At 41.4% G+C, this 25,576-nt stretch overlaps 2 protein-coding genes across 3 annotated transcripts in view; one reads left to right on the forward strand and one right to left on the reverse strand.

Moving 5' to 3' along the window:
• The window catches only part of LOC128684212 (uncharacterized), a 28,728-nt gene extending 6,256 nt beyond the window's left edge, over positions 1-22,472 (forward strand). Inside the window, exons 2-3 of one of the 2 annotated variants that reach the window (XM_053770374.2) lie at positions 16,517-16,664; positions 18,117-22,472. In XM_053770374.2, the coding sequence (XP_053626349.1) occupies positions 18,119-20,731 (2,613 nt within the window). In that variant the 5' untranslated portion in view covers positions 16,517-16,664; positions 18,117-18,118 and the 3' untranslated portion in view covers positions 20,732-22,472. The remainder of the gene's footprint in view (positions 1-16,516; positions 16,665-18,116) is intronic. The other variant, XM_053770373.2, reaches the window with a different exon arrangement.
• Positions 1-25,576, reverse strand: part of LOC128684214 (uncharacterized) — a 144,031-nt gene that overhangs the window by 116,913 nt on the left and 1,542 nt on the right. Inside the window, exon 2 of the mRNA XM_070094299.1 lies at positions 24,860-24,936. Within this exon, the coding sequence (XP_069950400.1) occupies positions 24,860-24,936 (77 nt within the window). The remainder of the gene's footprint in view (positions 1-24,859; positions 24,937-25,576) is intronic.

Raw genomic sequence — 25,576 nt, forward strand, 5'->3', positions numbered from 1 at the left:
ACAGTAAATGACCATATGACCTGTCTTGGTAATACTCATTTGTACTAAATTGTTATCTGTTTTACAATAATTTTTGTACCACTGAATATATCACTGCTTAATCTTAAGTTAATTTCAAGCCTGCCCATAATGCTCGGCATACAAGGGGCTTTGGCATGCTGCACTTTAAAAATTGTATTCCTTGTACTTCTCTGTATCATGTTCAAATTAATAAATAAATATGTATGGTTCCTGCCTCCACTACGTCACTTACCAGGCTATATCATTTCCTGACAACTCTGACTGAAGAAGTACTTCCTAACATCCCTATGACTCGTCTGAGTTTTCAACTTCCAGTTGTGACTCCTTGTTACTGTGTCACATCTCTGAAACATTCTTTCCTTATCCACCTTGTCAATTCCTCTCAGTATTTTATACATTGTTGTCATGACCCTCCTATCCCTTCTGTCCTCCAGTGTTGTCAGGGTGAGTTGCCTTAACCTCTACTCGTAGGACAAACCCCTCAGCTCCGGGACTAGTCATGTTGCAAACCTTTGCACTTTAACTTCTTTACGTGTTTGACCAGGTGTGGGTTCCATGCTGGCAATGCATATTCCAATATGGGTCTGATGTACACAGTATACAGTGTCATGAATGACTCCTTACTTAAATATCGAAACACTATTCTCAGGTTTGCTAGGCACCCATATGCTGCAGCAGTTATTTGGTTGATGTGCACCTCTGGAGATGTGCTCGGTATGATGCTCACCCCATGATCCCTTTCCTTGAGTTTTGCAGCCTCTGACCTCTTAGGCTGTGCTCCGTCTGCGGTCTCCTGTGTCCCTCCCCAAGCTTCATAACTTTGCATTTGCTAGGGTTAAACTCCAGGAGCTATTTGTCGGACCAGGCTTGCAGTCTGTCCAGATCCCCTTGAAGGCTTACCTGATCTTCGTCTGTTTGTATTCTCCTCATTAGTTTCACATCGTTTGCGAACAGGGACACCTCTGACTATCCCTTCTGTCATGTCATTCACATACAAAAGAAACAGCACCAAACCTAGGACTGACCCATATGGAACCCCACTTGACATATGCACCCACTCTGTCACCTAGTCTCATAAGGACACACATTGTTTCCTTCCTGTCAGGTATTCCCTGATTTATTGCAATACTTACCCTCCTATTTCTGCCTGCTCCTCTAGCTTTTCAACCAGTCTCTTGTGTGGTACTGTGTCGAGAGTTTTCTTACAGTCCAAGAAGATGCAGTCTACCCATCCCTCTTTCTCTCCTGTCTTACTTTTGTTACCTTGTCATAGAACTCCAATAGATTTATGACGCAGGCTTTCCCTTCCCTCAAGCCGTGCTGGTTGTCATGTATTAGTCCATTCCTTTCTAGGTGCTCCACCACTCTTTTCCTGATAATCTTCTCCATAACTTTATATATATGTCAGCAACACTGATCTGTGATTTAGTGTAGCCTTTCTGTCTCTTCTTAAAAATCGGGTCTACAGTGCTGTCTTTCACACCTCAGGTAGTTTTCCTGTTTCGACAGATTTATTGAAGATTGTTATTAGTGACACACACAGTGCATCTGCTTCCTCTCTCAGGACTCAAGGAGAGAGATTATCTGGGCCCACCACCTTCGGGATATCTAGTTCCCCTAGCAGTGTCTTCACCTCCTCCTCGGTTGTGTGCAGTGTGTCCAACACTTGCTGAGGCGGACATCAACCAAATCTTTCAGTGGGCTGCAGAAAACAATATGAAGTTCAACGATGAGAAATTTCAGTTACTCCGATATGGTAAACACGAGGAAATTAAAACTTCATCAGAGTACAAAACAAATTCCGGCCACAAAATAGAGCGAAAAACCAACGTCAAAGACCTGGGAGTGATCACGTCGAAGGATCTCACCTTCAAGGACCATAACATTATATCAATCGCAGCTGCTAGAAAAATGACAGGATGGATAATGAGAACCTTCAAAACTAGGGATGCCAAGCCCATGATGACACTCTTCAGGTCGCTTGTTCTATCTAGGCTGGAATATTGCTGCACACTAACAGCACTTTTCAAGCCAGGTGAAATTGCTGACCTAGAAAATGTACAGAGAACCTTTACGGCGCGCATAACGGAGATAAAACACCTCAATTACTGGAAGCGCTTGAAGTTCCTGAACCTGTACTCCCTGGAATGCAGGCGGAAGAGATACGTGATTATATACACCTGGAAACTCCTAGAGGGACTAGTACCGAACTTGCACACGAAAATCACTCACAATGAAAGCAAAAGACTTGGAAGACGATGCAACATCCCCCCAATGAAAAGCTGGGGTGTCACTAGCACGTTAAGAGACCATACAATAAGTGTCAGGGGCCCGAGACTGTTCAACTGCCTCCCAGCATACATAAGGGAGATTACCAATAGACCCCTGGCTGTCTTCAAGCAGGCACTGGACAAGCACCTAAAGTCGGTACCTGACCAGCCAGGCTGTGGCTCGTACGTTGGATTGCATGCAACCAGCAGTAACAGCCTGGTTGATCAGGCTGTGATCCACCAGGAGGCCTGGTCACAGACAGGGCCACGGGGGCGTTGACCCCCGGAACTCTCTTCAGGTAAACTCCAGGTAAACACCCTACCAACTTGGTTTGCTGGGAGCCTCTCTGTCTTCACTGTCTCCAGTGCCTCCTGGCACTTTGTGGTCACGTGTTCCATCATTTTGCTTACTGTCTTGCCCTCTTGCTCGTTTACCCACTGCACCTCATGTAGGAATTGTCATACTTGTGTAGTCCCCTTTTTTGGAAGTCTGGCTTCTCCCATCCTTCTCGTACTGCTTCACTTTCCATTAACTCTATGTATTCGAAACACAAGACCACGTGGTCACTAGCACCTAGGGGCCTTTCGTGTGTAATATCTTTTAAGTCTGAACTGCTCAAGGTATGTAAAGTTTTCTAGTACTGCCTCCAGCATCTTGGCTCTTCACATCTCTGGTCCCATGTGGCTCCAGATTCTCCCAATCTCCATATGGTTGAAATCCCCCATGGTAAGTAACTTTGCCCTGCTCATGTGGGCCCTTTTAGCAATCTCGGCTAGTGTGTCCACCATCACCCTGATGCTCTAATCATATTCTTTTCTTGGCCTCCTGCTGTTTGGTGGTAGGTTATACATCACTGCTATCATCACCTTTGAGCCCCCTCCTCCTTAATTCGCCAGTACTCTCAGTATGCAGTGTTCATACTATGTAGTCATCCGCTACTCCTCTGACTAGTCCTCCCACTGATTTCTGATGAGCAGTCCAACTTCTCCTTTCCCTCTGCCCCTCCCCCCCATCTTTCTTCAGGATCTGATAACCAGACGAACAATCGTGTCTGTTATCACTCCCATGAGCTCTCTCTATGATTGCTATGATGTCTGGGGATGCTGTGCAGTGTGCACTGTGTGTGTGTGTGTGTGTGTGTGTGTGTGTGTGTGTGTACTCACCTATTTCTGGTTGCAGGGGTCGATTCATAGCTCCTGGCCCCGCCTCTTCACTGATTGCTACTAGGTCCTCAATCTCCCTGCTCAATGAGCTTTATCATACCTCGCCTTAAAACTATGTATGGTTCCCACCTCCACTACTTCACTTTCTAGGCTATTCCACGGCCTGACTACTCTATGACTGAAGAAATACTTCCTAACATCCCTTTGATTCATCTGAGTCTTCAACTTCCAATTGTGACCTCTTGTTTCTGTGTCCCATCTCTGGAACATCCTGTCTTTGTCCACCTTGTCTATTCCGCACAGTATTTTATATGTCGTTATCATGTCTCCCCTGACCCTCCTGTCCTCCAGTGTCGTAAGTCCAATTTCCCTTAACCTTTCATCGCAGGACAATTCCCTTAGCTCTGGGACTAGTCTTGTTGCAAACCTTTGCACTTTTTCCAATTTCTTGCTGTGCTTGACCAGGTGTGGATTCCAAACTGGTGCTGCATATTCCAGTATGGGCCTGACATAAATGGTGTAGAGAGTCTTGAACGATTCTTTACTGAGGTATCAGACCACTATACCTAGGTTTGCCAAACACCCATACGCTGCAGCAGTTATCTGACTGATGTGCACCTCAGGAGATGTGCTCGGTATTATACTCACCCCAAGATCTTTTTCCTTTAGTGAGGTTTGCAGTCTTTGGCCACTTAGACTATACTGTGTATGTGGTCTTCTCTACCCTTCCCCAGTCTTCATGACTTTGCATTTGGCAGAGTTAAATTCAAGGAGCCAGTTGCTGGACCAGGCTTGTAGCCTGTCCAGGTCGCTTTGTAGTCCTGGCTGATCCTTGACCGATTTAATTCTCCTCATTAACTTCACATCATCTGCAAACAAGGACACTTCTGAATCTATCCTTTCCGTTATGTCATTCTCATATACCAAAAACAGCACAGGTCCTAGGACTACCCCTGTGGAACCCCGCTTGTCACAGGCGCCCACTCTGACTCCTCATCACGTACCATGACTCATTGTTGCCTCCCTGTAAGGTATTCTCTGATCCATTGTAGTGCCTTTCCTGTTATGTGTGCCTGATCCTCTAGCTTTTGCAGTAACCTCTTGGGAGGAACTGTGTCGAAGGCCTTCTTGGAGTCCAAGAAAATGAAGTCTATCCACCCCTCTCTCTCTTGTCTTACTTCTGTCACCTTGTCATAAAACTCCAGTAGGTTTGTGACACAGGATTTTCCTTCCCTGAAACCGTGCTGGTTGTCAATTATACACTTGTTTCTTTCCAGGTGCTCCACCACTCTCCTCCTGATCTTCTCCATGACTTTGCATATTATACATGTTAGTGACACAGGTCTGTAGTTTAATGCCTCATGTCTGTCTCCTTTTTTAAAAATTGGGACTACATTTGCCATCTTCCATACCTCAGGGAGTTGCCCAGTTTCAATGGATGTGTTGAAGATTTTTGTTAGTGGCACACACAGCATCTCTGCTTCCTCTCTAAGGACCCACTGAGAGATGTTGTCTGGTCCCACCACCTTTGAGGTATCAAGTTCACATAGCAGCTTCTTCACCTCCTCCTCGGTTATGTGTACCTCATCCAGCAACTGTTGGTGTACCTCCCTGTTCTGATTCCCTAGAGTCCTACCAGTTTCCACTGCAAATACTTCTTTAAATCACGTGTTGAGCTCCTCACATACCTCTTGGTTGTTTCTTGTGAACTCCCCATCATCCTTCCTCAGTCTGATTACCTGGTTCTTGACTGTTGTTATCCTCCTGATGTGGCTATACAACAGCTTCGGGTCAGACTTGACTTTCGATGCTATGTCATTTTCGTATTGTTGCTGAGCCTCCCTTCTTATCTGTGCATATTCATTTCTGGCTCTTCGGCTGATCTCTCTGTTTTCCTGGGTCCTTTGTCTTCTGTACCTTTTCCATTCTCTAGTACACCTAGTTTTTGCCTCCCTACACCTCTGGGTGAACCAAGGACTCGTTCTGGTCTTCCCACTATTTCTGTTTCCCTTGGGAACAAACCTCTCCTCTACCTCCTTGCATTTGTCGTCACATAGCCCATCATTTCTTTTGCTGATTTTCCTGCCATTTCTCTCTCCCACTGAATGTCTTGCAGGAAGTTCCTCGTGCCCATGTAGTCCCCCCTTTTGTAGTTTGGTTTTTTCCATCCTATTCCTGCTACTCTCTCCACTTGTAGCTCAACTATGTAGTCAAAGCACAGAACCACATGATCACTAGCTCCTAGGGGCCTTTCATACATGATATTCTCGATGTCCGAACTACTCAAGGTGAATAAAAAGTCCAGTCTTGCTGAATCATCCTCACCTCTCTCTCTGGTAGTGTCTCTAACATGTTGATGCATGAGGTTTTCCAGTACCACATTCATCATCTTGGCTCTCCATGTTTCAGGACCCCATGGGGCTCCAGGTTTTCCCAGTCAATCTCCTTGTGATTGAAATCACCCATGACTAGTAACTTTGCTCCCCCCATGTGAGCTCTTCTGGCCACCTCTGCTAGTGTGTCGACCATTGCTCTGTTGCTCGTCGTATTCTTCTCTTGGCTTCCTGCAGTTCTGCAATTACCACCTTATGGCCCTCAGACTGGCCCTTTTGCCTATGCCATCAATTCCTTCCATTTTCTCAAATCCCCACCGGATTTTAATGAGCAGTGCAACTCCTCCTCCCTCTCTCTTTCCTGAGAATTTGATATCCGGGTGGAAATATTGCATCTGTTATCATCCTGGTGAGCTTTGTTTCTCTGAGTGCTATTATGCCTGGGGATGTCTCCTTGATTCTTTCATGCCACTCCTCACACTTTTTCATTTTCCCATCTGCATTTGTATACCACACCTTCAACTTCTTTTCTAAGACTGTGGTTTGGGGGGTACATTAGGGTTGGGGAAGTGCGAGACCTGGTAAGGAACTATGGGTGGTTGCTGTGGGGGTGGAGTTTGTAATGAGGTGGGTGGGGGCATTGGATATGGCATGTGTGTTTTGGGTTAGAATGTTTGGTTGCATTGGGGTAGTCCTGGTTGGGGAGCTTCTGTAGGGGGTTGTGAGGGAGGCTGTATTTGATCTTCCTCCTGATTCTGGGTTCTCCTGTCCAAAGACTCTTCATCAACATCCCCCCAGCCCACTTACTCAGCCAACCAACACAGCCCATTTACCCAGCCAACCAACACAGTCCACTCACCCAGCCAACCAACACAGTCCGCTCACCCAGTCAACCAACACAGGGCATCACCCAGCCAACCAACACAGGGCATCACTCAGCCAACCAATATAAGGCAACTTCTCTGGATGATGGAAGTGACAACTCTTACAGGAAGCCTAAGATATTAGCAGTGATCTTAAGTTTGGCTTCTCACGAGGAACAAATGTTGCAAGGTTTCTGTTGTCTCTGGATTTTAACATACAAGATTCCTATGATATTGATTTTAATGTCAAATGCTATACTGTATTAAGAAGATCTATAAACATTCCCTTACTAAATTTTAAAGAGGACATCATAATATAGCTTGTTATTATTAAGAAATTTGGTCAAATGATAACTTCACATACAGTGGACCCCCAGATTATGTAACTGATCCGTTCCAGAGAGAGTGACTTATCCCGAATCTAACTTATTCCGAATTAATTTTCCCCATAAGAAATAATGGAAATCCAATTAATCCATTTCAGACACCCAAAAGTATTAAAAAATGTTTTCTACATGAAATATACATTTACCTACACAGAAAACAATGATACATGAAGAATAAAACAATAATGACATCACACTTACCTTTACTGAAGACATGGTGATGTATGGAAGATGGGAGGAGGGGAGAGGATGGAGGTGTTTACAATTGTTTGGAAGGGGAATCCCCTTCCATAAAGACTTCAGGTAGCAAGTCCTTATCCTGGGTTACTTCCCTTCTTTGTTTTTTAATGCCACTAGGACCAGCTTGAGAGTCATTGGACCCCTGTTGCTCAAAAAAGTGTTCCAGAGAAGTCTGTTTCTGGCATATGTTAGGAACTGTGTTGGGAGACAGGACAAGACAGTCCTTCAATATGACACTAATATCAGCTCTATGGCTTATTTATCTAGCACAATTCATCTAATATAACACAAACAATATTAATAACATAGAAACATGATATATACTCTAGAATGAATAAAATATTGCATTAAGAATGTCACGAGTGGTGGAGAGTTGTTTGTTGTTGGGTGTATAAGGGCCACTGAATAAGCCTTACATACTGGTGGTGAAGACAGCAACAGACGCGGCAGTGTTAGTAGCTCAATATACCTCCAACAACAATGGAGGAGTCAGTTTCGTGCTGTCTTTTTTCTATCGATTAATCACTTAACTTACTTGCTACACTGTTAATGCTACACTTTATCGCTGGCTGGCGCTATAGCCTTTATCGACTTCTGCTGCTTTAGTATCGTACATATTGGAGAATCACTGAAAAAGGCACATTCTCCCCTCTCTCTCAGCCCTTTACCAAAGGGCTGTCTGGCACTAGAAGCTTTCTTTGGGTTCATGGTGGCTTATTTAGCAGTTACAAGCACTAAAAAGAATGGAATAATACAAAATGTATCGTATGAACATGTGGGATCGTCCTCACTGTCTGGTAAACAATGGCACACTGTCTGTACATGGAGTGTTGGGGCCACTCAGGCCGTGCGGGCATGTTCCAGATGAATGACTTATACCGAGTTCAGTGACATTCACTAAGCCAATATTTTGACAAAAAAAAAAACGTTACTTATTCCGATGACGACTTAATCCGGGGGTCCACTGTATACAGGTTAGCCATCACTAATCCGGCAGTCAGTAATCCGGTTCCATCAGTAATCCAGCACTAATTTTGACTAGCATAATTTCACATTTCCGGGATCACCACACCAACCTGCCACTACTGTTTGGTCGCACTACTTGCTGCACAATTCATTTCAGTTCCTTTTTCTCCATTTATTGTTATAACCTGCTCACTTTTAGCCCTAACCATGGTTCCAACAAATAAAAGAAATGCTTCTCATTATGTAAAGCACATACACCGTACAATGTCCATAAAAGATAAGGTGGCTTTGAAGCCACTGTCGGTCACCATGAGCTCAGCTCACTCAGATAAGCTGTGACCAGTAAATTTGGGCCTATATATGAACAAGTAGGTCTGTGTGGTAAGTGTGCACTACATAAAAAAATCCTGCAGCACGCAGTGCATAATGAGAAAAAATGGCAACCGTGCTTTTGGTGTAAAACGGTGATTTTGCAGTGTATTTTCGTATTGTTGTATTCTCGTTTTTTGGTCTCATTTCATAGAATAGAAGATATATTACAGAAATAGATATAATTTTGATTGGTTTCATGCCAGAAAATACCTTAAAATTGAGCTCGAAGTAGCAGAAATGTTTGATTTTTGATGTTCAAAAGTAAACAAATGACGTCACCATCCAGTAAGTGTCCAACTGCCCAGTCTAATAAGCAGTCACAAATGGGTTGATATTATTTATACAATTATTACAATAATGCAGTAGTCAGCATTACTGTAATAATTGTGTGAAAAAAATTTAAAATGGAAAGCAGGTGTAATAAAAGAGGGGCCTGGAAACGTGATTATTGAGCAGAGAAAATGTTATTTTAGTGCCAGGAATGTCTGCATTGTTTATTCTGGACCCTATTTTGAAATTGGCATCTCTTGAAATTTGTGTGAAATTGGCCAAATTACCAATTTCTGACTACTTTATTGGGTAGCTGCTAATTGTACTCAATTAACAGAATAGAAGGAATACTAGCAAAATAGCTATGAGCTTGGTAGACTGGAACAATGGAATGGGCCAAAAATAGGGTGTAAAGTGGGTGAAATTGCTTATGTGGAAATACTGCCATTGGGTTAAGTGTATTCTAACCTAACCACTCTGTAATTCGGCAAAACCACTAATTCGGCACCCTACAGGTCCTGATGATGTCGGATTAGTGATGGTCACCTGTACTGTATATGTACTGGTAAAAATCTGTGGTCTCACAATATTACTGTGAGCAACAGCCATAGTTGGCACCTCTCTTATATCTCCCAGAAAAGCTTTCCACACCACTTTTATTACTGAATTCCTTTATTTTTTCTTGGTTAACATTTTCTCAAATGTACTCATCTTTAAAACATGTTTGTCTGAAATAGATGTTATAAGTTCATACAGGCAGAAGCAACCTGCTCTAAACCCATGCTGACCTGGATTGTGTAACTGATGGGTATCTAAGTGGGTGGCGTGTATATGTTTAACCCTTAAACTGTCCAAACGTAGATATACGTTTTTTCAACATTTGAAAGTATGTAAAAAAAGTAGATCTTTTCTTTTTTTTACATTTAAAAACGTGTAAAAAAACTTTGATCTACGTTTTTGAAAATAAGTAAAAAAAAAGGAAAACTACTTTTGGAGCGCTACGCATGTGAACATAGATCTGCTTGGACAGTTTAAGGGCTAATACAATATGGCAAGGGAATGTGGTTTTTATTTTTACTGATATTTACGTGCTGACAGCCCAGTACTGCATAAGTTGCCCATAGAGCTATAGACCCCAACACGAAGACAATGGCACAAGATTCTGCCTCCTACATGTACGTCAGATAATAAACTTCACTACATACAAACTCTGCCCTAAAGGCCCACGTTAACCCTCACCACACTCTTCAAATATCTTGAGTAATTACTAACAATGTAATTTAGGGTAAACTGTAGAAATTTGTTTTTATTCTTATTTTGGAATTTTGATGGAGTCCAGAACAGTACTCTTATGTTTTTCCATATGTTTGCCACATCATTTAACTCTATTTTTTTATTTGATGCTACTTCTCAAGAACATAACCCACACTCTAAATGACAGGTTACTGTTTATTACAATAACATAACAAATCAGTCGTGATTTGCAATGACTGCAACACATGTAGGCAATATTCAGCTAGGAATAACAACACTAATCAACAAGGTTTCAGTTCATTTTTATAAATGTGTTTCTAATTTAAGGACACTGAATCCAAATCTGAACTTAGTTTTGCTCCAAAAAATACAGTTTCTTTGAAACAGAACCCCACATTGAACGATTTCATCAAGACAAAGCCATCATGGGGAAGAGATAGCAGTGGAAACCTGACTTAATTTGATGGCTGACCACTGCTAGACACTGGTGCAGGAGAGTGATAATGAACACAAGCTAAAACAACTGAACACTGATGTAAATATTTGTATGACTAAGGAAATCTGTTCTTTTTATTATACACATACATCCATATCCCTTTATCTGAAATTCTCAAATTTGAAAAGTTCCTAAAACTGAAGTTTTTTCGTCGAGTGTGAGCGTCAGTCATCTCAGTGGTGGGTGGCGGCGTGACCCAGCACTGACAGCCAAAGTGGCAGGCATCAGTTGTGTGAACCTGTATGTACATATACAGACAGGCTTCACTTTACAGCACTTCACTTTAAGGCATTTCACTAATGCAGCAGATTTCAATTGCACATACCCATTCTTCATTTATTCAGACTTCCTAAAAAAACATATTCACCACTCACTATAAGCTAAGGACAAAAATATTTTAAGGTAAGTAATGTGTGTACCTGGAGTTTACCTGGAGAGAGTTTTGGGGGTCAACGCCCCCGCGGCCCGGTCTGTGACCAGGCCTCCTGGTGGATCAGCGCCTGATCAACCATGCTGTTGCTGCTGGCTGCACGCAAACCAACGTACGAGCCACAGCCCGGCTGATCAGGAACTGACTTTAGGTGCTTGTCCAGTGCCAGCTTGAAGACTGCCAGGGGTCTGTTGGTAATCCCCCTTATGTGTGCTGGGAGGCAGTTGAACAGTCTCGGGCCCCTGACACTTATTGTATGGTCTCTTAACGTGCTAGTGACACCCCTGCTTTTCATTGGGGGGATGGTGCATCGTCTGCCAAGTCTTTTGCTTTCGTAGTGAGTGATTTTCGTGTGCAAGTTCGGTACTAGTCCCTCTAGGATTTTCCAGGTGTATATAATCATGTATCTCTCCCTCCTGCGTTCCAGGGAATACAGGTTTAGAAACCTCAAGTGCTCCCAGTAATTGAGGTGTTTTATCTCCGTTATGCGCGCCGTGAAAGTTCTCTGTACATTTTCTAGGTCTGCAATTTCACCTGCCTTGAAAGGTGCTGTTAGAGTGCAGCAATATTCCAGCCTAGATAGAACAAGTGACCTGAAGAGTGTCATCATGGGCTTGGCCTCCCTAGTTTTGAAGGTTCTCATTATCCATCCTGTCATTTTTCTAGCAGATGCGATTGATACAATGTTATGGTCCTTGAAGGTGAGATCCTCCGACATAATCACTCCCAGGTCTTTGACGTTGGTGTTTCGCTCTATTTTGTGGCCAGAATTTGTTTTGTACTCTGATGAAGATTTAATTTCCTCATGTTTACCGTATCTGAGTACAGTAATTGAAATTTCTCATCGTTGAACTTCATATTGTTTTCTGCAGCCCACTGAAAGATTTGGTTGATGTCCGCCTGGAGCCTTGCAGTGTCTGCAATGGAAGACACTGTCATGCAGATTCGGGTGTCATCTGCAAAGGAAGACACGGTGCTGTGGCTGACATCCTTGTCTATGTCGGATATGAGGATGAGGAACAAGATGGGAGCTAGTACTGTGCCTTGTGGAACAGAGCTTTTCACCGTAGCTGCCTCGGACTTTACTCTGTTGACGACTACTCTCTGTGTTCTGTTAGTGAGGAAATTATAGATCCATCGACCGACTTTTCCTGTTATTCCTTTAGCGCGCATTTTGTGCGCTATTACGCCATGGTCACACTTGTCGAAGGCTTTTGCAAAGTCTGTATATATTACATCTGCATTCTTTTTGTCTTCTAGTGCATTTAGGACCTTGTCGTAGTGATCCAGTAGTTGAGACAGACAGGAGCGACCTGTTCTAAACCCATGTTGCCCTGGGTTGTGTAACTGATGGGTTTCTAGATGGGTGGTGATCTTGCTTCTTAGGACCCTTTCAAAGATTTTTATGATATGGGATGTTAGTGCTATTGGTCTGTAGTTCTTTGCTGTTGCTTTACTGCCCCCTTTGTGGAGTGGGGCTATGTCTGTTGTTTTTAGTAACTGAGGGACGACCCCCGTGTCCATGCTCCCTCTCCATAGGATGGAAAAGGCTCGTGATAGGGGCTTCTTGCAGTTCTTGATGAACACAGAGTTCCATGAGTCTGGCCCTGGGGCAGAGTGCATGGGCATGTCATTTATCGCCTGTTCGAAGTCATTTGGCGTCAGGATAACATCGGATAGGCTTGTGTTAATCAAATTTTGTGGCTCTCTCATAAAAAATTCATTTTGATCTTCGACTCTCAGTCTGGTTAGCGGCTTGCTAAAAACTGAGTCATATTGGGACTTGAGTAGCTCACTCATTTCCTTGCTGTCATCTGTGTAGGACCCATCTTGTTTAAGTAGGGGCCCAATACTGGGCGTTGTTCTCGATTTTGATTTGGCATAGGAGAAGAAATACTTTGGGTTTCTTTCGATTTCATTTATAGCTTTTAGTTCTTCCCGCGATTCCTGACTCCTAAAGGATTCTTTTAGCTTAAGTTCGATGCTTGCTATTTCTCTGACCAGTGTCTCCCTGCGCATTTCAGATATATTGACCTCTGTTATTCTTTTCCGTCGCCTGTAAAGGGAGCGCCTGTCTCTTTCTATTTTACATCTACTCCTCCTTTTTCTTAGAGGAATAAGCCTTGTGCATACATCGAGTGCCACCGAGTTAATCTGTTCTAGGCATAAGTTTGGGTCTGTGTTGCTTAGTATATCTTCCCAGCTTATATCGGTTAGGACTTGGTTTACTTGGTCCCACTTTATGGTTTTGTTATTGAAGTTGAATTTGGTGAATGCTCCCTCGTGACTAGTCTCATTTTGTCGGTCTGGGGCTCCTCGCATACATGTCTGAACCTCAATTATGTTGTGATCTGAGTATATTGTTTTTGATATGGTGACATTTCTTATCAGATCATCATTGTTAGTGAATATGAGGTCTAGTGTATTCTCCAGTCTAGTAGGCTCTATTATTTGCTGGTTTAAATTGAATTTTGTGCAGAGATTTAAAAGCTCGTGTGAGTGTGAGTTTTCATCAGAGCTGCCTCCTGGTGTTATTACTGCAACAATATTATTTGCTATATTCCTCCATTTTAGGTGCCTTAAGTTGAAATCCCCCAGGAGCAAGATGTTGGGTGCAGGAGCTGGAAGATTTTCCAGACAGTGGTCAATTTTTAACAGCTGTTCCTGGAATTGCTGGGATGTTGCATCCGGAGGCTTGTAGACTACCACAATGACTAGGTTTTGGTTCTCGACCTTTACTGCTAAAACTTCCACTACGTCATTTGAGGCATTAAGCAGTTCTGTGCAAACAAGTGACTCTGCAATGTACAGGCCAACCCCCCCCCCTTTTGCCTGTTCACTCTGTCACATCTGTATAGGTTGTAACCTGGGATCCATATTTCATTGTCCAAGTGATCCTTTATGTGGGTCTCAGTGAAAGCCGCGAACATTGCCTTTGCCTCTGCAAGCAGTCCACGGATGAAAGGTATTTTGTTGTTTGTTGCTGGCTTTAGACCCTGTATATTTGCAAAGAAGAATGTTATCGGACTGGTGGTATTGTTGGTACTGGGGGGGGGATTTTTTTTCCGGCATTAGTATCTGTATCTGTTGGTTTGGAGTGGAGGCCATCGACTGTGGTTCCACTCCAGGAATGACTGGATTTGGTGTACGATTTCTGCCATTTCCTGCCAGTTTTTTTTCCTTCCTGGCACTAAAAAACCTCTCCCTCTTGAGTGGCTGTGGCTACCCAGGTTTTCCCATGGCCTGGATGTTTTGTATCTTTTTGTCCCCTTTAGATGGTATGCCTGGCAATTTAAGTTATAGCACAGTCTTTCCTGTACTGAAGAGGTACACATTTCAGGGTGAAAAAGCTTACAGGAAGGGAGTTTGCATTTTCCTGTTGTCATATGGGCATGGCATTTTCTAGGGTGGTCATAGTTGCACGTCCCATCTGTTTTTCCAGATTTCCCATGCCAGCAGATACCAAGTGCATAGTATGTGCACAGGCTTGGTTTCCGCTTGCTTTGGGTTTCTGTGACTGTATTCCCTGTTGGTGCATGTTTCCCTGTCTTACTTCTATCCTCCCTAGCACCAACAATGGAGCTCCCATCAGTTGTTTTTGGTAATTTATCCTCACTATTGCTATTGGAGTCCTCTTGTTTGCTATTTCCTGCGGTATTTCTAGTTTGCAATATTGGTTTTATCTTATCTTTGACTACACTTGTTTCCCTACTATGGCTCCTGTCCCCTATGAGGTCATTTATATGTATTCCTTCCTGCGTATAATTCCCGACTACCTGGACAAAATCTCCAGCTTCACCATTACTGTCTCCCAGGACAGTATCTCCAGCTTCACCATTACTGTCTCCCAGGACAGCACCTCCAGCTTCACCATTACTGTCTCCCAGGACAGCACCTCCAGCTTTACTATTACTGTCTCCCAGGACATCACCTCCAGCCTTACAGTTTGTGACTACATGGCCAGTATCAAGGGCAGTACCATTCAGCCCAGACTTTTTATGTTCCCATCTGTTGTAGAAAGCTTCCAGGTTTTCTATGAAAGCAGCTTTGATGTTGTCCTCTTTTAATACCCTTGTGATTTTAGTCCACAGATTTTCCTCATTTGGGCATACCCAGAAACACTTCTCTGTTTTAATACTGCTTGTAGCTAGTTCTGGGATATCTGCACAAGGGGCATGACACCAATTTCCACAAAAATGACAATTTATCCATGTGGAAGCCCGTTTGTTTGACTGACCACAGACTACACACAGCTTCATAATGATTTGAATGGTTGATTTACTGCAATTCTACTAGCAACCTCTTGAATATTATATTAATAACCTTAAATGAAGCTCTAGCTATTTGTATTTCTGTTTCTAACTCTTTTTGTATATTGGACAGCTTACCGTCACGTTCCTGATTTTTAATGTTTGTGTTTATAAGGGCGCCTACAACCCCATCCGTTTACAGTCTGCTTTATTGTCCAACGAAACTGTTTGAAACCAGTCCCGGGTTCGGACCAGTCAAGGGTTCGGACCAGTCAAGGGTTCGGACCAGTCAAGGGTCCGGACCAGTCGATCTGCTCTGATCAGTGGGTCACTTATTTAAAACATACTGGTCGGTGATTTGAGCTAACACATGAAGGATCTACTGGAAATTATCTACCCGAGTAATATGTGATTTGACTGATTCAAAAGTATAACTTGCGTGTTGAAGAGCCGGTGATATCTGGCAGCTCCTACAATGACGAACGGTCACCTCCTTGTTTATCAATCGCTGTATCTGGCTTTTCTATTTTTTTTTTTTTTTTTCCGTCTCCACCACAATAAATGCTATATTATCACTATAGTTGACTGGTGCAAATTTTGGAGGAAGGACGCTTTTTCTGTAGTAATAATTGCTTCTCGTTGTGTATATTGCGACCGCTGGTAACTACAGGTTATATGAAATTCACAGTAACGTCTCGTATTTCAAGAAAAGAAACTAATGAAAGTCACTCCACTCCACTAAGTACCATTATAATACTGGTTAGTTGCTACTACAACACTGTATTCTGCTATTCACTGGTATCACTAGATTATATGCGAGTACACTAGCAGGCCAGTAAGATTATTAAAAACAGCTGACCTGTGGTAAGTTTCTGGCGACTTCTGGCACCTTCCTCTATAGGCTTATCACTTCATTTACAAATTCACCTGTTTTCAAATGACACTTTAGCCTTTATCATCAATATACTAGGGAGCCACTGTAGTATACACTATACACTATGTATACTCAATGTTATCAGGGAGACATGCATTTTTTGTGCCTAGCTCTATTGCTCACTTAATATATGGTAGTGTAAACATGTTATCAGGGTTTTATATGCATCTGAAAGGGAAAAAACTATGTTTCACTTTACAGAGATTTTTGCTGTACAGCAGTAGTCCATAACCTAATCTCCACCTCTAAACCCAAGGTCTTCCCCAGGGACAGAATATCCTCTACCCACTCAGGCTCATCTTCAAAGCCTTCAAAATCCCTGGCTGTCACAAAGCCAGGCTACAATTTATTCCATGCTGACTGCATGGTCCTGGAAGACACATTACCCCAGGCTTTGTCTATAAGCCTCAAACAGGTGAGGATATTGAAATGGTCCTTCGGGAACTCCCTGAGGGTTAAGTTTGTTTCTGAAGTGATTTCAAAGCACTTTTCAAAAAGTTCTTTGGTAGTTTCTTGAAGTTAGAAATGACCTGCTGGTCCATGGGCTGGATGAGAGGAGTGGTGATAGGAGGCAAGAACTTCACAGTTATAAAACTGAATGCCTCCAGCAACTCATTTTCCAAGCTTGGAGGGTGAGCAGGAGCATTATCCATAAGTAAAAGGGATCTGAGTGGCAATTGTTTTTTAATGAGGTACTTCTTGACAGTGGGAGCAAAGACAACATGAACTCACTTAACAAAAAATTGTCTTTTTACCCAAGCTTTTGTGTTGGCCTTCCACATTACAGCCAATTTATTTTTCATAACATTGTTCTTAAAAACTTGTAGATTTTTGGAATGATAAACAAGTAAGGGCTTCAGTTTCCACACAGTAACAGAGTGAGCCTGTCTTTCATTGGCTTATGTCCTGTCATTTACTTTTCCTATTCAGTTATGTAGGTCCTCTTGGGTATTTTCTTCCAGAAGAGGTCTGTCTTGTCACAGTTATACACTTGTTGGGGGACAAACCCCTCAGCCTCTACATACTCTTGGAATTCAGTAGCATCGACAGCCACTTTGTCAGCACTGGCAGCCTCCCCATGCCTAATTATCAAACCAACCCCTACTAGCCTTGAAGGATTGAATTTCAGCACTTGTTCTGGGGTTCTTTTTCAGGAGGGAATCTTGCAACTGCCTCACTTTTCACAAATAATGGTCTTTGAAACACCATCACTGTGTGACTGTTTTTCGTTTATCCAAATCAACAAGAGCTTTTCAACCTCCTCAGTAATTTGTTGCCTTTGCTTGATATCACTTTTGCAAGGCCAGCTGCTTTATTTTTTTTTCCCCTCTGGCCCAGTATTGTGCTAATGGTAGACTTTGATTTACCAGAAAGTTTTGCTATATCAGCCATGTGGAGCCTATCTTCTTCATACTTTCTAATGACTTCTTTTTTTAAACTTAGTGATTTTAACAACTTTTCTTTCTGCTTTTATCTCTTTATCCTTCTTTGAACCCATAATGCCTTATCTCACAAAAAAAAAAACCTGCACCAAAACTGTAAAATAACAAATACAGTGGAACCTCAAAAATCGAACTGCTCCCAACACAACCAATTATGTAAGTTTATTTTTGTAAGTGCTTTTATAAGTGTATTTTTGAGGGTCTGAAATGGACTAACCTAATTTACATTATTCCTCATGGGAATAAATTAATTTGGTAAAGGCACTCAAACAGCCTTCTGGACTAAAGAAAGTTCGATATTTGAGGTTCCACTGTAAGTTCACAGCATGCACAACAAAAGCTCAAGAGACAGTGTTTACTACATATTAATAATGCAAATATAATGTACTGTATTTCATACTTACCAATAATTTTCTCTCTTACAGACATGTGGTGGGTGAAAGTGCTGATGGTGGTGTGGGGCGTGTGGATGGTGGAGGCAAAACCAGAAGCACGAGGACCAACATGGGCAGAAGTGATGGGTGCTCTCCCTAGAAAGACTTCACAACATACTGTCCAGAAAGCAGATAACAAAAATAACTATAATGATGACTATGACAGCAGTTTTTTTGGCAATTCTGACTATGTTTATGTAGACACAGATGATGAAAACTACAAGCCACCGCCGCCTCAACCGAAAGACGAGAACCCTCAGGCAGCTGAGAGGCGTACTCTTGACTTCCTTTTCCACACCTTCATGGACAGCAACAAACCACGCCAGGGAAATGATGGACGACCAACACGCGATACCACCACCACCACTCGCCGACCCACACTTATTGAAGCCGTCTTCAAGACCATTGATGACCACATCCTTGAAGACCTTAAGGAGTGGTCAAACTACATGTCCCATGATGACAAAGCACCCACCACACTACCACCAACAAATTTGGCTCAGGCTGCAGCCATACAACAAGCCTCACCCAATAATGATGAACTGCTTCTAGTGACAGATGAAAAAGGACAGCAGCATATTGTTACTATTAATGATATTGTCACTTCCCTTGGCCATCTTGATGAGAAAACACTAACTGAGCTCCTACTACCTCCTCAACAAAATGTTGCTGCTGTTGAGTCTAACCGCAGGATTTTCTCCCCCTTGCCACCCTCCAAACTGACTGAGAATGACTCTGTTCTTCCTCAGTCAAAACCTGTCTTACTAGGCACTACAACGAGTAATAATATTCCAAGATCAGTGAGACACACAGGCTCCATTAAGAATGTTACTGAGAGTGAAAATGAAGTGTACATGGTGCAGGATGAGCAGGGAATAGTCCATGTTGTCTCCCTTAATGAAATTTTAACTTCTTTATCACAGCTCAATGAAGAGAGTGTGAATGAGCTGCTCTTTGGGCCACCTGATGGGACAACAAATTCCTTATCCTCCACTCCAGTGATAGATCCAACTCTTGCTCTTTCCCAATCTGTACTTTCCAAAAAGACTTCAGCTTCCATACCTACTAAAACTCATGGGTTAGAAGCAATCTCAACACCAAGTGCACCCATTAGTAATAATCCTTTCCCTAGCGCAAAAGTCACTTCGGACCACAATAAAAACAGTGTGTCCAATCATGAAGCTTCTGTCTTCCTTAATCAGCAAGACTCAACTCAAAAAGCAGCAACTCAGCCAGCAATTCCTACCAAACTTCCAGCACAACAAATTAGGGGATCACTGGTACGTACTGATTCAGAAGGTAACATTTACATAACTCCCAAACCAGGTCAGTCATACAATATCCAAGATATTTTAGCTATAGCAGAACAAACAGCACAACCATCTGCTGCTGAATTGCCACCAAGTACAAATACTAATAATTTCCTAAAGCAAAATGAGAAAGAGCAAAATCCACACAGAGGACAAGAAGTCTTATCGTTTTTGGCTGGTTCAGGTGCCAAATTGCCTACCACCATCCAACCAACTGTGCCAACAGCATCAGCTCTCAGTAAGCATCAGCCTAATGTTAATGCCCTCCAGCAGTCTCTGATACGGGCATTCCAACAACAATCTCCTACAAATTCTGGAGCACATCCACTGACACAATACCTAACTTCTCAGCCCATTATTCAACCTATTGTGCAGCCAACATTACAACCTGTAACACAACCTCCTCCTGGAGGATTTGGTGCCACCCTGTCTGGGTTGTTTTCACGGCTGCTAGGTTACCCAGAAGAGAAGCAGCAGCAGGTGCCACAGCAGCTGCAGCCCACCCCACCCACAAATAACCCAGAGTACATCAATTTAGTGGTGAAGCAACAGGGACGCAATAATAATGATGGTATATTTGGCGCTGTCACCATACCGCTTCCAAAGCCCATTCATTACCAGCAAAAAAAATCAGTACAGCTACCAAATAGTCTTCAGGATTCTTCCCAGAGCTCTCCTGGTGATAAAGGTGAGCCTCTCCCATCTATTTTGCATAACCTTTCTCCAACAGTACAGGAGACACTCAGAAGTCAAATGAACAATAAACCACGGTTCATACCACCAGGAGCCCAAAGACAGGCACTTTCTATTGCTACATCCAGAATGGACACAGGCCCTTTGAACACACATGACACTGAAGAGAAAGAATTACCTTTCACAACTACTACTTCTACAAAAATTAATCCTTCTCTCTTCGCCAATCTGCCTTCACAAATGAAGCAAAAGCTTAGGCAAAGGTTACTTAATGAACATTTAAATACAATTACAAATAACAACAAACTGACCCCAACTGAAGCATCCAGGCTCCCAGTAGACAATAAGCAACCACTTGAGCGTAGTTCCTATGCTGAAGCCCCTTATTACAGCCAAGTTGGTGGCTACAGTTATGATGGGCATGACCATTACAGCTATGGTGAACCAAAGAAGCATCCACTACTCGACATCTATCTATTAGCAGACATGACCAAGGTATACAAAGTGGGCAACACTAACCTATCTATCAAGGCACCCAAGATTGGAGATGCTAGCAAATTTGTAGACACACATTCACATTATGGCTACCATGGTTACCATTAACCTCTCCTCACCATTATAGCACACAGTGGTGTAACAGACACCATATACCATGCCCCCATAGAGTAGACATTAAAACTTTCTTAACCTGCAATTTGTTAAGCACATTTGTTATTGTGTGAAGTTGAACAGAGTTCAGGGTTCATCCCATTAAAATCAAACACATTTCCATATGAGTTTTGTCGATCTGAATATCTCAGCAACTGCCTATCTGCTCCAGTTGTATATAAAGGTACAATATAATTATGCTTGGGATGAAAAGAAGCATACTATTCAAGATTTACTTTATTATTTAGAGTCAAAATAGTATAGCAGGTTACTTATGATCATATGGTGATCCTCTAGTGTCATAGTGACTTATCATCACTAGGGGTCAACTAATATGCCAAGTATAAAAGTTGCCAATACATGGCAGGGGTGAAAATAAGAGCATGGCACATTCCTGAAGGAGGGCAGTGACACTGCTAGCCAACTGATGTTATCATGCTACTCTGTATCTTATACCACAGTTTTATTTGTTACTTTTTACCTGTTTAAATTTTGTTGCCAAGACATGTGTTTAGTAAAAAGAATACCTAAAAATAATACCTAAAATACAAGGAGCAAGACATTTGTTCTGTCACAAGCATAAACACAAACTGGACAACAGCTATCTGAGGCCTGGTGGCTAAAGCTCCCGCTTCACACACGGAGGGCCCGGGTTCGATTCCCGGCGGGTGGAAACATTCCGACACGTTTCCTTACACCTGTTGTCCTGTTCACCTAGCAGCAAATAGGTACCTGGGTGTTAGTCGACTGGTGTGGGTCGCATCCTGGGGGACAAGATTAAGGACCCCAATGGAAATAAGTTAGACAGTCCTCGATGACGCACTGACTTTCTTGGGTTATCCTGGGTGGCTAACCCTCCGGGGTTAAAAATCCGAACGAAATCTTATCTTATCTTATCTTATTAGGCTTTCCATGGGTAGAGACCTGGTGTTTGTTATGGTGGTTGGTTGTACATGATATTTACAGCAGTCATACAACAAAAATTATAGCAATAATCTGGGACTTTATAGTTACTATAACAAAGACAAGGTAGAATGAACAATTAGGTTGTGGAAATTATGACAGTATGTAGAGTCAAACATGGAGGAAGAGAGGGGTCAACCTATGGGGCAAATATAGGCCAGAACCTGAATTAACACCTAAAAATTTTAGGGGTCAACACATGCCGGGATGACTTGAATGCTGGCACATATGGTATGTAAATATTCTGCAGTGCTGTATTGAATTATTTTACAGGATATAATTTTTTGTTTTGGAGGGGTCAGACTTCTCTATATATATGAGCAATATAAGCTGGATTTATAGTGCTCTGAAGCTGTATTAGAATATACTTTATGCATTGTGTGCATTTAATTTTCCAAATACTTATTCTTATTCAACCTGTACAATACAACTGAAAATAAAATTGTATGTTCAGTTGTCAAATTTCATAAATTACCATGACTAACAAATATTAATGATTTTTCAATGATATTCAAGATTTGATTTTCTAAACAGTGTAACATGACTTTCCCCATTTCCCAAGACTTGTATGAACCCTGAACTTCCACTGCTGCTACTAATGCCAAACCTAAATCTGCATATTGTCAATGGACGCAAGTGAACTGTGAATAAATTGGCATATATCAGCTACTGAATTTGTATTTATTCGTAGGTTTAGAATACCGAGGCATTTTTTAAAAGAAATGTACTGTGATTTTTTTAATAAAACATTCAATTGTGTTAAAAAATTTCTTTACCCATTTAAAGCTAGCAGTCACATAAATCATAACCAGCATGTTATTTGTATGTTTATTTTTTAAGAATCTTAATAATCCTGTTGTTTAGTTAAAAGCTAAGGAAGTTATTTCATGCAAATCAATAGATGTATAAAATATATTAAATAACAGGAGTTCCTCACTCACTTATGCAACATATGCATTTCATGTCCATGGTATCTGTACTAAGCTGAGAGCACTGACCTGAGACATGAACAGCCTTTTGGCCCATTGTTAATTAGGTGTATCTTCGTTAAATACAGTCATACCTTGAATTGTCTGGATGCACTAAGTCATAGACTTAGTGCATCCAGATAATGAGTCATAAAATTGTAAGTCAAGTTAATATAAGGTGGGACATACAGGATTATATTCCTGGAGCTCAAGGCTTAGGCCTATTTTTCAATAATTAAACTCCTATTTTGCTAAAATATTACTATTATTATGAAATTAATAAAGGAACATCAAATAACAAGGTACAAAACATTTAAATCTGTATGTGCTGTACTGTATTTAGTAAAACAACTCTATAATTCAATTATTTTTAAAAATCAAAATGGTATTCAAATGTTGCTCCTTGGTGTATAGTTTAAAATGTCCAATATTAAGTTTTGCCAGTACTTGGAGTATACCTGGAGGGTGTTCCAGGAATCAATGCCCCCCATGGCCCAGTCCATGACCAGACCTCGCAGTGGATCAGTCTGATCAACCAGGCTGTTAATGGCAGCCGCACACAATCCAATGTACGAACCACAGCCCAGCTGGTCAGGTACTGACTTTAGATGCCTGTCCAGCCACCTCTTGAAGACGAGGAAAACCCTAATGTAACCTAACATAACCTAAAATATCTCGATGTAACATAACCTGGCTCCATTATCAGCAGAAATAAAAATGGCATGCCTTTGTTTATCTTTGCTGTCATTGGTAAGGCATGCCGAATGACTTGATACTAATTGCTGAATGGCCCCGATGCAGCATCTGACCCAAAATAAAGGAACTATTTTTGTTAATATCTCCCAAAACAACAAACTGCACAAGATATAATTATTTATTTTGAGGTGTCGATAGCTTGTACATACTGTAAAATATGTATAAAATAATGCCTTAATTCCACAGAGGAGCAGCCTTCAATTATGGTCATTAAATCAATGAAGGAACATTTAATAACATATGGTAGTACAGTGGAACCTCGGGTTACGAATTTAATCCATTCTGTGGACTTGTTCATATCTTGATTTGTTCGTATGCTGGGTCAATTTTCCTCATTTAAATTAATTGAAATGCAATTAATTCGTTCCAGCTGAATTCCTGCTCCAAGGAGGCATGACAAAATAACCCTAATATCAACTCTACGGCTTATTTATCTGTCACAATTCATCTAATATGACATAATAACTATATAAATAACATAAAAACCTGCTATAGACTCTATAATGAATAAAATATGCCATTACATGGACGGTGGAGGGAGGAGGATTGTGGTCGGGAGTGGTCACGCATTCTCGCTGTTTGCTTTCATCATATCTGGATAAGCATCTCAACCCATGTCAGTTAGTTGATGTATCCATGTATGCTCATGTAAGTTTCCCTGGGTTTGTAGTGTTTATCATTACTTTATTAAAGTACCCTATAAAATATTAACAATGGCCTCTAAAGCAAGTAATAATACCAAGAGATGGCTTGATTAACACAAAAAAACTTATGGAGATACTGGTAGCACATCTCTGTCTACTCAACCATCTCCATCTGCTGAACCATTTAAGTCTCCCACACCGTCTGCATTTCCTGCACCACCTACTTGTATGTCTCACACCATCTGTGATGTTACTGCCACAGCTTTACAGCTCCTCTGAGTCAGAAAAAAGTTAATCTGAATCACTACTAGACAGCATAGCACTCTAGCTGTAAGCTCATCTGTCCACCAGAAAAGGTAAGAAAAATTACTATACTCTACTGTACTGCACTTTTAACTCTTATTTTTTTGTAATGCACTGTAATTTACTGAACCATATTGTAATACTGTAGTTTATTCTTGGTATGCCAGTATTACAATATGATTCAGTAAATTACAGTGCATTAATCCAACAGACACATTTGGCAGTCTGCTGCAGCGATACCGTCCATACAATGGATTTTTGCCTAAGCAGACACCCTCTCCCCTAACAGTCTATTTTATGTAGGTTTCACAGTGCTAGCAAAAATAATCTTGTAGTTTACTGCTACTACATACAACTGTAAGCAATTAAATACTGTAGTACCATATAAGGTTAAAAAATAGGATGTTAGTACAAAATGAAAGTGTGTGCACAAAATCTAATCAACTTACCCAGAAACATGATACTCTCTCTGTAGAATGATAAAAGCCACCACAAGGGACCATAAGGATAGGCAGCAACCAAGCATCTGAAAGTATACAAATACTATATCTGAATTACAGCTTACCTACCATTATAATTATTTTTTACGTCATAAAACATGGTAGTACACTTATATATGTTTAAGTTGTTAAACAGTAACATCATTTTGGTGTGTTATATATTAGCACTAACCTTCACTTGAGTCGAGGTAATATTTTTTCACATCAGCCATTTCCCACTAGATAAGTTTATGCTGGATTACAACTTTTCTTTACCATACCAAAGTTCTATTATTTAAGAGTACATATATAGAAAAAACTATTAATACTTTACATATCTATACCTTCCAGTATCAAACATCAACACCTGCTTGACTTGTTCAAAATAAGAATATTAGTGAAAAAATGAATGCTATCTCAGCAGCAATACAAAGTGAATGAAAAATAATAAAATATGATGTAACAGAGATGGTAATGTACTGGGATAAATAAATGATATATGGGGAAGAGTATAGTACTCAAAGAAGCAAAAAACTGAACTTAAATTTCATAAGAGGAGCAAAGCAGTCATAAAAAAAAAAAATTGCTGATGAGGAAATGGCCAGCCCTGTTACAGTATCTATTTTTATGTGTACTGTAATTACTATGTAACATGTTTAATTCCTATATGTAGCTTACCTAATTAAA

Source organism: Cherax quadricarinatus, chromosome 4 (assembly GCF_038502225.1).
Source record: "Cherax quadricarinatus isolate ZL_2023a chromosome 4, ASM3850222v1, whole genome shotgun sequence".
Taxonomy (NCBI): Eukaryota; Metazoa; Arthropoda; class Malacostraca; order Decapoda; family Parastacidae; genus Cherax; species Cherax quadricarinatus.